The following is a 12,973-nucleotide window of genomic DNA, read 5'->3' as shown; positions in this document are numbered from 1 at the left end:
TTGTAGCGAGTTAAGAAGCTCTGACCTAACCACCGGAAACAATTAGATTGCTTTTCTTGTGCTGCAGCTCAGCGTATGCAGCTCTAATCAGAGACCGAATGAAGCAGACCTGTATCAGACAAGTAGCCTCTAAGTGATTGCTGAGTGACAATAGTACTAGAGTCAGATTAAATTTTAAAATAGCCCACAAGGGGAAAAAAAAAAGATAAAAGCCTCTTGAGAGCTGCTTTTTTTTCTGGAATTATGGAAGAGAGTTGGAAAAGATTTAAACAGAACTTTATTGCTGCAAGGAATGGATGCCAGAAAAAGGAAGGCAATTGGAATAGACCTTTATTTTCTGACAGTGGCTGGGTATGAAGCACTAGATGTTAAATAGTTTTCAGTTAACTCAAACAGTAAAACTCAGTTATGAAACCATGCAACAGAAATTTGAAAGGTATTACATTATACAAAGATGGGATGTCAGAGAGACCCTAGAATAGATTGCAAATGGTTTGAAGAGGAAAGATGTGTTTTTACTTCTTGCTGTCTGCTTATGTCCCTATTGAAAAATCAGGCAGTAACAAAGCTTCAAGACCAAGAGAAAGATGGCCACTAGAGAAGCCAAAACTCACGGTTAGAAAGAAAAGAACTTGCCAAGCAGAAGTTTTGCAGCCCATAGAACAGCTTATGGCAATATGCTAATGTTGTAATTTTATGTGGTTTGAGAGAGCAGCCTAGACATGCTTAGATATACATCTATGGAGCACTGGAGCAGCAGCTGCTCTGTTACACTCTTTATATATGCAACAGGTAGTCTTGAAGTTAACGTCTCATTGCTAAGAAAAGGTTGGGCATTCCTCTTCTAGAAAATTCAATTCTAAGAAAAGATATCAAACAGAAAAATGTAACAGGTAGAATCTGCATGAAACAGTTATTTATGTTGGGGGGGGGGAATCTGAGGCAATCCTTTGCACTTAAAAGAATGACCATGTTTCTTATAAATCTTACAAATTCCATGGTTTTGTAAGGGTTTAATATTGGCAAGGTATACTCAGCAAAAACATAAAAATGGAAGAAATATCATTATCTCCTTGGGACTCAGTGGATAGTGCTGCAGTGATTAGTAGACTGTCAGATTAGAGCGTATCTGGTTTCAGCTAGATGTAGGTGTACAACCAGCAACACAGAGCATTTAAAAACAACCATAGTAAAAGGAGAAAAATAGAGAGGTGAGCATACCCTTTGTAACAGAATGTGGGGTGTATACAAGTTGTGTTTTTTTTGTAGTTTCAGGAAAAATATCTAACAATCCAAAGATATTCAGGTCCTCTAAGCAGTATTCCTTCCCAGACACAAGAAGAAAACTGAGGTTCACAAACGTGAAGTTGTTTTGAAGGTCTTCAAGAGCTCTCACTAAGCCCAGAGCAGGGTATCTTCTGCCACTCCCCTAAGAAAGGTCTTCTCTCAAGCTGAGGAGGAACGAGGTAAGCTTGCTGCTTTGAGGTGTGCAGCAGCCAGGAGCGCAAGCAGGGCGGCTGCTGCCAGAGCCTTACCGAGTGCTGGCGGAGGGCTGCATGCGGCATGGTCGCCGTAGCTCCCAGCTGCATGTAAAGCCTCAGACAGTATTTTCAAGTACGTTCACATGTGCCCCGCTTGTGAGAAACATTCATTTGTTTATTGCAAGCCGGGAGTGTGAAAGTGCTTGTAAAAAGCACTCTGCGCTCTCACCCACACGGGGCCCTCACCTCCCTGGGCAAGGACCTCAGCAGTGTTGCCTCCTTCCCTCCAGCGGTGACACTGCTGTCACCTCCTCTAGAGGTACTCCCAGCGCAGTCCTGATGGCTGGCACTATGCTAGGCCCCTGTGCTTGGTGCAGGTACCAAACTCTGACAGGGCTCCGGCAGGGATCCTTGGCAACTCCTGAGGCATCCAGAGCTGCCTGCCTTAGCATCAACAAGCAAAAATGTGAATTCTGTGTTGGAATATAGCTCAAGAAGTTCTTCAGCAATAAAAGTAATTGTCAAATCGTCTCTATTGATGAACAGGGAGGGAACGCAAGGTAATGCAAACTGAGAAGCTTCCTCCCCGAATTACCTGATTCAGCACCCTGATTGTGCAAAGCTGTCTAATGGGCACAGGGATGGAAACCACTGCAAAGAGGCTCTGGTTCTCAGGTACCATGGTAATAGGTACAAAATCAGTTTGACTGCACCTCTTCAAGCCAAAGGCGGGGGGGGGGGCAAGCCCAGATTCTTTAACAGCAGGGTTGATGGTGGGGGTCAACAGCGTGTACATCAGATGCTAACAAAACTTAAATGTCAATATGTTCAAATAAAGCAGAAGCCATTGACCATAACATATGCAGTAAGAATAAGAAAGGTAGGGTTTTTTGTTTTGTTTTTCTGAGATCTGTACTAGCTGAAACCAATTAGAAACTGGGGCTGGTATTGTGACAGACCTGCTGCTGCTTACCTGTCCAAAACCAGGAATAATAATACTATTTAAATTCAAAACTGAATGTCTGCTGACATTAATTTTTGGCTTTGTTACAATGGGAAATGAAATGAATCTTACCAATGGCATACATCACAGATGTTAGTTCCTGGATAGTTTTGCTCTTTGGTGATTTCTCTTGGTGTCTAGTTGGTGCAGAGATAAAAGTTTGGTGAATTCTTCAATAGTTTTAGTCTTTCCTATGCAACTTGAGAATTAACACCATAGCTGCTGGGGAAGGAATCTGAAGGAATCCGTTTCAGAACCATTCAAGATTTGAAAAATGCCTTTTCCACTTGTGAAAACCTAAATCTACCTACCTTGCTTAACTACAAGGCCCGTAAGGAAATCCTAGGGACAAGGGAGAGGTACTATGATGTTGGCGCACTGACATGTTTCCAAACTTCCTGTTGTAGCTTTTCTGCATTGGCATGGGACAATTAAAATATTTATTGAGCCAAAGATGGGGACTAATGGCTTGGCACTCATCTGGAAAGTAGAATATCTGTTTTGTCATGAACGCTTAAACATTTAATTCAAAGTGAGCAGTGTTAATATTGATACAGTTGTCCTGTTTTTCTCTAAGCTCATTGTTTGAGCATTCTCTTAAGGAGCAGGCATCTTCAGATGACATTTAAAAACTACTCCATCCCACATTTTTGGCCAGCTGCTGCTTCATTTGTGTTTGGTGAGGTTCATAGTCTTTCACTTCCCTCGTTTTACTTTTGGTAAAGGATCCCTGAAAAAAGGGGGGGAAAAATACATTGAACTGAACGCACATGTTTTAAATTGAAAAAACTTGGTTTAGATCAGACAAAGGAAAGTGCTTTTGTTATGCTTACTGAAACAACCAGGGGAAACTTCACACAACCCTAATGCCAACCCATTTTAGGGGAAAAAAGGAGTTGAGAATGGGATTTAGCCACATTGAATAGTTTAAAGCCTCTGTGACCAGAAGTTCCTTAGCTAGTGGTGACTTGGCATGATCTGTGGTGTCAAACGTATTTTAGGAGCCAGGCCTGTTCTGATGGCCTGTTTTCGGTGTAGCAAAAATTCACTGAAACGGGGACAGAGATTAGAGGCAACTCTCACTGGTATTTACATTTTGGTTTTGTTTGCTGCTCTGATTGCTTCTTCATACCCCACAGCTCAGACCCCGAAAAGGTAGAGCCATGCATAGGACACTGTGCCAAAAAAGCTGGGCCGTAGCCCTGGAGCAGCTTTCTGCAGATGCAGTGGTGCCTCTCCTGGATGCTGAGCATCCCACCCGCATGGCGTGGCGTTACGCCCTGTGCCCTCGCCCCGACCTGACACCAGCTCGGGGCTCCCCACGTCGCTCCCTGCTGCAGCCACCCAAATGTTCACAGGAAGTCAGCAGGCCAAATGCATGTTTTCTGCAGACCAGATCTGTGTGCTCAACAGAGCCGGTAAGCCTGTTAACACTAAATGAAGGCTTGGCTCAGTCTTCTGTGAAGTATTTCCCAGCACTCATTTTCTGGGGTGCAGCCTTTTTAAACAAATAAAAATTAAAAAAAAAAAGTCAAAAGGGTTACCAAAAGAGTATCTGGGGACAATCTTTCATGGAGAAGCACAACACTGTGGCTGTGATCTGAAAATGTATCTTTGGCCCCAGCACTGAGGATGGGATGCTTGGCTGTTTAGACAAGCCTCTCTCAGTGCTGTCTCTCAGAAGGCACCTGGAAATTGCTCTAAATGCCTCATAGTGCAAGTTGCAGAGCAGCTCATTGTGCTTATGCTGTCAGGCAGTCAATGTTTAAAAAAACACTTATTTTCTGTTTTCATTGCTGTACCTCAGAAGAAATGCATTCTGTTTTATCTAAACAGAATTACATTTGACTACTTTGCTTGCAAAAACTGCCTGTAATGTAGCTGAAGGTTTTGTTACTTGCCTTTTTTATTTCCCAAATGAAGTAAAAAAAAGAATTAATTGCTAAGATGCAGCTCTGACATCAAGGAAACGTAACCCAAAGAATTGTTCTGATATAGCTTAGAGATGGGCTGGATGCCTGTGAGAGAATATAGGAAAGCTAAAAGCAATATAATCTTGCTTCATGCAACTCTTGTTATTGCTGTGCTACTGCAGTACAGTATGCTAGCTACATCCTGAGTATCTCGTACTTTTTTCTTGCTGCTAAAGCTATAAGCAACTTTGGTACATCTTAGACAAGGGGCAATGAACTTGATACCATCTTAAGAGGTTTCATGATCCTTAATGTCTGATGAGTGAGGAAAAAGAATTAAGAAAAAACTACAGGGGATATACTCAGATCTCACAGATTGTCCTGATAAAGCCAAGCTTTTAACAAATTCCTAGAGACTTCTGTTAAAATAAAAATAAAATAAAAGAGTATGACCAGGTCAAAGAACATGGTCGTACAACAGGTGCATTTAGACTACTAGGTTCTGTGGCCAAATATATAGAGGAGAAAGTAGCAGAATGGCTTGAACCAGGGAGAAGTCAGGTTGCACTAGATGTAACACAGAGATGAAAAAAATCAGGTTGTTCAGGACAGTGTTTTGTAGGATTTACAATCCTACAAAAATAATTTTGTTTCACTTTAGCGAACTCCTAGGGGAGCATGTAGCAATGCCACAAAACTCCAAGCGCTGTGTTTACCATGTACAGCTACTGACCTATGTATTTGTTTGATTTATGCACGTTGGCATGCAGTCTCTCAGGCATGTTGCTGCCTGCCTTGAACAGGAGGGCACTTAAGCATCAAACTTTGCTGCTGGAGAAAGCTTGGAAGACCAGACGAATGGTCTGACTACTGTAATTCATTCATGCTAGTCTGAGTATTGCAGGAAAGGCTGCAGGTCAGAGTTGCTCCCACTTGCAATGGCTAGAAATACAATGCTCAAACACAGGATTGCTTATTTGGCGTACCAGTGCATGAAGAAAAACAGATCTGTAAATGCAGCTGAGAGAATGACTTTCCACTGCAGCTCTGTACCTCTCTGATCCAAGGCCCATGCTGTAAGGCCATTCATCCCTTCAGAGATGCCTACTGGCAAACTCAGGGCTATTTTTACAGAGCAGTCACTGAAGAGGCTGAAAAAAATAAATAGAAGCAGAGAAATTTCCTCTTTAGCCATAACCAATCAAAAAATACCATCCCTGTACCTGTGGGCTGACTCCCGTGCCCACAGCCCTTTTCTAGTAGCAGGGCAGTTTAAAAGGCAGTAATGTTCAAGTGCTCTGCTATGGCTCTTCTGGTGTTAAGGCAGGGGAAAATGCATGCTGGAGCACTTTTTGGCTGCAGCTGGTGCCAGAGAAAGGCAGGAGTAAGTCACTTCAGCTGTTTCAAAAGTTATCACGAGGAAATATAATGGCCTCTGTTAAAAACCATCTTCAGTTCAGTTCAAGAGGCAGCCCTCGAATTTTACTGCAAGGCACTGCAGGTAGCCAAGTCTTTAGCATGGAGAACATGAACAATGAAATTAGCTGTGTTTTCAAAGAAAGGGAAGAGCGAGGAAACAAGATGAAAATTTCTTAAGTTTCATATGATTGTAGTCATACCTCACTTATGGTACATCACCAGAGTCAATTAAATGCTGCAGGTTTTTTGGATGCACTCCTGATTCTCAGTCATTCTCTCTTTGGGGTTTTAACTGTGGTTTAACTGCCGTTGCTTTATCTAGAGCTAAGCAGCTTGCACCAATTTCAGGTTGCTGCTGCTTATTAAAAATTGGAGTGTACCTTTTTTCTGTTCTTAGGGGATATAGGTGAGGTGCTGAGCAGCTCTGAAATTGAGTTTGTAAGTAGGAAACACATGGCGTTTGCTAGACTGCACAAATAAGTCTGGGGTGGGGAGTGCTGCTTTTGCAAAGCTAGGATGACTTTAACTGAGAGCACTGCTAGTGTTCCACCATTTTGTCAGCAGGGAAAAACCTGACTGAAAAAGAACAATCTCGTTGGTAGTGTTCTTGCTACTAAAACTGAAATGAAGTACTTGCTGGTAAGCTGCAATTTAGGCAAGTGCAGCTCAGGCAGCCGCAGACAATTTTGTTGCTTATTAAGCTAATCAGAGTTGTATCACTTGCTCCCTTCCCCCACGTATGATTTACCTGTTGTCTTCTCAAAACAAAATAAAGCTCTTCAAAGGACTGCTTTTAAGTCACAGCTCGTAGCTAAATGAAGACCTCATAGGAGGCTCTAAGTGCTACCACAGTACAAGCAATTATTTTTAAAAATACATTCTTCATCACTGGCCCTTTTCCTACAGTTCTTGCTCTCCTAATGTAATGGTAAACACAAACAACATACGTAAAAAAGATTTACGGAAGCTCAGGATAGAAAGTGAAGAACAATAACCGAGTTTTATAACAATATTTCAAAATGCAAGTTTTTACATTAAGGAATGTTTCCTTCCTGACAGGAACTCAAAAATACCATTTTACATTCCACTTCTACATTTACAAGTTTGCATACCAATACCACTTTTATATTTACATTACAAGTATGGACATTTGTGTGTCAACTAAGTTGCCTCAGAACACTTCCATCATCTACTTAAGCTAATGAGCTGGCTTCACATTGAGGCACATGAAGAGCATCCGTATATTTTACTTTACAAGGTTCAAATATACAGGTCCTCATCTCTACCTAAAAGGCAGTAGTAAGCATTTAAGAGACAGTAACATCTCAAATGATTCCAGATTATTGTCAAGTGAATGTTACTTAGCAGCTAGATACAGAGCCATTTGCTCTCCAGCTGCTGATAATATGACTGGTAATATACGAGACCAATAATATGTTGTTCAGTTAATACTAAGTGATGACAACATAGAGAATTTGGGATATGGGAGGTATGAGAAGTATAATTAATTCAGATCCTCTGTTACCGCTTTTTTTTAATTAATATTTTGTTAGATTTTTTATGTTGAGTTCCTTCCTCTGGCTAGATTTTTTTCTATACTTTTTGTATGTGTTGTGAGAGCAAGAACGTGCATGTGATACAGCCAATTTGACAATAACTGAGGCAACAATCTAGAAAACAGAGTAGCAATTTACTGCATTAAATTCAGTGTATTTTAAGATAGGTTTTTGCTAAGGGCATGTTAGAAGATTTGCATTACCCCAAGGTTCGTGGGACAGACCCTGTAATCACAGGCATGCAAGTCTCAAACTTACCTGAGGCTTTTGAATATAATATAATGATTATTTCTCTCTTCAGGATAAACGCAAGGGAATTGCAGCCTTAAGTATGCTTAAGCCTTTTCATTCTTTTGGCCCTCTAATTGACTTTTACTGCAGCCACTTTTTTGGTGGCCTATTGCATTAACAGGAGTAAAAATGAACCTTCTTGCCGTTGCATTACTGCCACCACACCCAGTTCTTTCAGAGGCATTTAGAAAGAAATGTATGGCCTGTTTTATATGCACAATTAATAGTAACACATTCTCCTATGTTTTCACAGTCAAAGGCCAGGAATAAAATTCAACAGGATTTTTCTGCTGCATGTATTTCTTGTGTGCATACCTAAATGCAATTTTACAAGTCTAGCTGTCTTCTCTTTGTCTTCTCTTTCATGTCTTCATTATGAATGTAAGGAGTTGCTGAAATCTCACTGAATGCATGAGAAAAAAAAAAAACCAATTCACTTTTTAATCACTGAGATATCCTTCATCTGACTCCTCTTCATTTTTCATCTCTAAGGAGACGAGCAGTGTCATGAAAACAGCCTCCTGGTTTTTGATAGTTCACTTATCCCTACCACTAATTCTTCTGTCACCTTGTGCCTTTTATTTACAGTCTTAGCCCTCTGCTAGTGACATCAACAGTGACGTTATAGAAGACTCTCACTGGAGGTGTAGGAAACAAGACAGCAGGAGGAAGAGGTGGACTGTCTTCAACGAAGCTGATTTTAGTCCCAATGAAATAGAAGAAAGGAAAGCACAGAACATATTGGGGGGAAGCTGAACTGCTCCTACATAAGAAGATATTTTAAGCTCATGTCAGCTGTTAAAAATTAACATATAGAAAGTTCAGTTTCAAGGACTGCTTCCATTACACTAGTATTATGCAAAACATATCTGAAAAATACTAAGAGTTTTCTATTTAGGCTTCCTGGCCCAAATTCCCCTCTCATGTTGCTTAGATCTGATCCTCGTTTCTGTTTTTCTGCCCTGTCTTCCTCCCTTCCTACTCTCGTCTGCTTCCCAAAATGTTCCCCTGCTACATACCCTTCCCATTTCACTCTCAGTATCTTATGAAAATGTGCTTCTCTCCCTGTAGTATTGAACGTCTCTAGAGGCTGAGTTTGGTAATCCATTGTATTTTCTGTATTTTTATAAGTAATTATATGCTAAGATAAAGGATATCTATGAACGAGGATGAAAAGAGGATAATAATCTGTATGCAAGAGGGCTGTTGTGGGACTTTAGCACCATAAGGTCGAAGAAAAAGGGGGTTCAAGAAAAAGATTTAATCTCTACAGATGCATATTGTATCTGTATTTGTGCATAGTTGCCTGAATCAAACCAAGCCTCTTCTGAAATCCCTTCTTACGCTATTTCTTCCTGGTGGACTGGACTTCACTTTTAAATGTATGTCATAATATATGGGGTAGGGCCTGTTTTGCTTTCTGTACTAATACTTCATTATGCAATAACTTTCAAAATAGATTTATTTTGATAAACTTCAGGAAGATGAAAGTCCTGTGTTAACCAGGATATAAGCTCTGATCAAGCCGTGAACATTTTAAACATCATACTTCAACTCCAGGCACTGCTGACAGCATTCTTAGCCACGGGTGCCATTCGTCATGTGCTGTTATGGCAAAACAGGATGATGGTAAAGTAGTGGTGGAGGGGATCAGCTCATCTTCACTGAACGCTGTCAAGTCCTGATAGAAAAGAAAAAGAGAAATGATAAATGGAGGGATGAATATTCATATATGAGCTGCTCTGATCATTATGAGTATTTTTTTTTCCATTCAATTTCAGTTGGAGGAGGAGGAAGAAGAGCCAGGTGGTTACAAATGCAAACTATTTGATTGGTATTGGTGCATAATGAATCTGTTTGCCCAAGTACCAATAGTTTTAAAACATGCTTAAGATTACAGGTAATTGTATGTGTAACCATGAGAAATTGAGGTGATTAGAAGCAGGTATTTAACAACAAAAATAATTGAATGCTTGTTTCCCTCCTCTGTAAAAGGGTTTAAGGGAGATTAAAATATTTCCCCTGCTGCAAGCAGTAATACCACTAATTCCACTGCAGCTAGAGGTGCTGCTGCTCTGTGTTGTTACAACAAGAGCATAGAACCCTATAATGAGCTCTCACAGGCTTCTCTGATCACTGTTAAAGTAATGGACCTATTTGGTAGACCTGGTCTACTAGAGAACATCTTTCATACTTAGACCAAACTTTGCTCTTAAAATAAAAAGTCCTTGCACTGCATTTCCATAGCTGTTACTGAAAACATGTTCTAAGAAGAGCTGTCTTTTATCCAGTTAACATTTTTAGTTCTGTTGACAGTGTTTCTAATGCTTGTACTTTATCATATCTTTTGTATTAAAGTATTTAAGTATAAAATTAAATGAACTACATGGCACTCATGTGAAATAGTGTACCAAAGGTTTGGGCATATCTTGACTGGAGGGGAGGCACTGTGCAACCACACACAGAACATCCCAAGGGCCTAAGGAGGGAGAATACAGCCTGTTTCGGTACAGCCCTTACTGGGAAATTCATACTAAATGTGCCTTTACAGGCATGGAAACTCCTTGTTTCTCTTGATTCTGTTGAAATGGTAGCCAGGTCTTTGCATGAAATGAGTTGTTATTGCCCCAGCACCATAAGTCACTACATATTGGTTTTCATAAGGTGAAATTGTAGCCAACTTCCCCTTGAAGTTGGTTTGATTTTCAAGGGGAAACCAGAAACTGATAAATGGCTTCTCTGCTTGTGTACTGGTTGATGACACACAAAGCTAGAATCCAACCATGTAGTATTTGAGATGCTTATCTTCCTTTGCAGAAAAGTCTTAAAAATTACAGCAGGATGCTGGTTGTTTAAATAGTTTATCGCTGCACTGCTAAAAGCAGTTGAACAGGGAACTAAGGCTTTTTTTCTATACTAGAATAAAAGTAATTTTCTTGAAGGAGGATGATGGGAAGAAATGAAGTTGAAACAATGCTGAATAATATTCAAGCATGTCAGGACAATTTTAACTGCATCTACTGTTAACACCCGTTATTAGCAAAGGATATTTCTGTGCTACAGTCATGATGAAAGGCATAAATTCTTAGAACAGGTTAAAGTGATTCTGCCCTGATAACAGATTGACAGCCACCCAGGGTAGACAGGGAGGAACCGTGATTGACATATGACTGGTAGCAGTAACTGTGAGTGACATAAATGTGTATGATCTTATAGGATTGCAATGTGGGTGGGTTAACAGAAACAGCCATGTAGAAGTTGAAAGCAGTTACTTGATGATGAACAGTATGAAAGTTTGAACACAGATCTTCAGGAAATGCCCTGAAATTCATATTTCTCTTGTCTAAGTTTATCTTTCTTCAAGACAATTATGACAACAATAAGAAAACTAGACACACGCATGCACAGACGCACAAAAAAAAAGAATAACCCACATCTATGTTCCTTTTTCTCACAACAAAGAAAGAGTACCACAGAAGTCCAATTCCTTTTAGGCTGTTCAGAGCTGGCCCAACATTAAAGTCTTGGTAGCTTAATTCACTTAAGCATCCAAAAGTTTGGCTGATGTTTGTTTTCCCTCTTCCTCTCAAATTTGAAAAACTAGACCAGAATTACCAGGGTGGGAGGGAATCCTTTCAGCATTTCTCTGTTTTGTTTCACATGGTAAAGAAAATACAGAGCTTTGAAATGAAAAATGACTGGAAAAACTGACAGGCCATTCTCAAGTCTCTATTTGTTTAGGTTCAACTCCAAATTGAAAGAGAGGCTTGCTTTTTTGTTTTGTTTCTAAATATGGATCAGGCTTTAGTTGATATACATGTTATTATGTTATGATGGGTGAGCAATTGGCTAACGGGCAGGGCCCAAAGGGTTATGGTAAATGGGGCTGCATCAGGCTGGCGGGCAGTCACCAGTGGGGTCCCTCAAGGCTCCATTTTAGGGCCGGTACTTTTCAATATTTTTATAAACAATCTGGATGTAGGAATAGAAGGTATTTTGAGCAAGTTTGCTGATGACACCAAACTTGGAGGAGTTGTGGACTCGAATGAGGGTGGAAAGGCCTTGCAGAGGGATCTGGATAGGTTGGAGAGCTGGGCGATCACCAACCGCATGAAGTTCAATAAGAGCAAGTGCCGGGTCCTGCACCTGGGACGGGGAAACCCTGGCTGCACGTACAGACTGGGCGATGAGACGCTAGAGAGCAGCCTAGAAGAGAGGGATCTGGGGGTCGTGGTTGACAGCAAGTTGAATATGAGCCAGCAGTGTGCCCTGGCGGCCAGGAGGGCCAACCGTGTCCTGGGGTGCATCAAGCACGGCATCGCTAGTAGGTCAAGGGAGGTGATTGTCCCGCTCTACTCTGCGCTGGTGCGGCCTCACCTCGAGTACTGTGTGCAGTTCTGGGCACCACAGTATAAAAAGGACATGAAACTGTTGGAGAGTGTCCAGAGGAGGGCTACAAAGATGGTGAAAGGCCTGGAGGGGAAGACGTACGAGGAACGGCTGAGGTCACTGGGCCTGTTCAGCCTGGAGAAGAGGAGGCTGAGGGGAGACCTCATCACAGTCTACAACTTCCTCGTAAGGGGGTGTCGAGAGGCAGGAGACCTTTTCTCCATTAACACCAGTGACAGGACCCGCGGGAACGGGGTTAAGCTGAGGCAGGGGAAATTTAGGCTCGACATCAGGAGGGGGTTCTTCACAGAGAGGGTGGTTGCACACTGGAACAGGCTCCCCAGGGAAGTGGTCACTGCACCAAGCCTGTCTGAATTTAAGAAGAGATTGGACTGTGCACTTAGTCACATGGTCTGAACTTTTGGGTAGACCTGTGCGGTATCAAGAGTTGGACTTGATGATCCTTAAGGGTCCCTTCCAACTCAGGATATTCTATGATTCTATGATTCTATGATTCTATTCTAATAGCCATGCCATGTTATGTCAGGATTAGCTGGAAGAAGAAAAGCTGAAGGAGAGTGCCGTTTTTATGAAAGGCTAAGGAGGGTAAATTAATGTTTGGGATCTAAATAGTATTTATTTCTAAATATAAATAAATAATAAAATTCTAAATAGTATTTAAGGTGCAGAATAGTATTTAGTGCAAAACTGTTGTATGTAGCCAATCAAAAGAACCGATGTAGTAACAAAACAATGAATGGTTGAAATTTTTAATTGCTATTTTGCCCAATGTCTACATTTTTCCTCTGCCGCATGTTTGTAGTTGCTCGGCACTCTATATTTTAAATCCAAAACCTCTTACTCTTCCCTTTGATTTCTTAGGGGCCAGCAAAAGCATTCTCAGAGCTTTTTAAGGATGCA

The 12,973-nt window shown here is 41.1% G+C and overlaps 1 protein-coding gene across 8 annotated transcripts in view; it reads left to right on the top strand.

The window, feature by feature from the left end:
• GRAP2 (GRB2 related adaptor protein 2) overlaps nucleotides 1-12,973 on the top strand; it is a 105,084-nt gene that overhangs the window by 32,071 nt on the left and 60,040 nt on the right. For 5 of the 8 annotated variants that reach the window (XM_083803644.1, XM_083803643.1, XM_083803641.1 and 2 more), the window contains one exon: nucleotides 8,252-12,915. The exons of the other annotated variants lie outside the window; for them this stretch is intronic. In XM_083803644.1, the coding sequence (XP_083659770.1) occupies nucleotides 11,537-12,469 (933 nt within the window). In that variant the 5' untranslated portion in view covers nucleotides 8,252-11,536 and the 3' untranslated portion in view covers nucleotides 12,470-12,915. Of the gene's footprint in view, nucleotides 1-8,251; nucleotides 12,916-12,973 lie in introns of those variants that run through there. 8 annotated transcript variants of the gene reach the window in all.

This window comes from Anser anser (genome assembly GCF_964211835.1).
Source record: "Anser anser genome assembly, chromosome: 1".
Lineage (NCBI taxonomy): Eukaryota > Metazoa > Chordata > Aves > Anseriformes > Anatidae > Anser > Anser anser.
The sequence above is the reverse complement of the archived record's forward strand: the minus strand, read 5'-3'. Positions and strand labels throughout refer to the sequence as shown.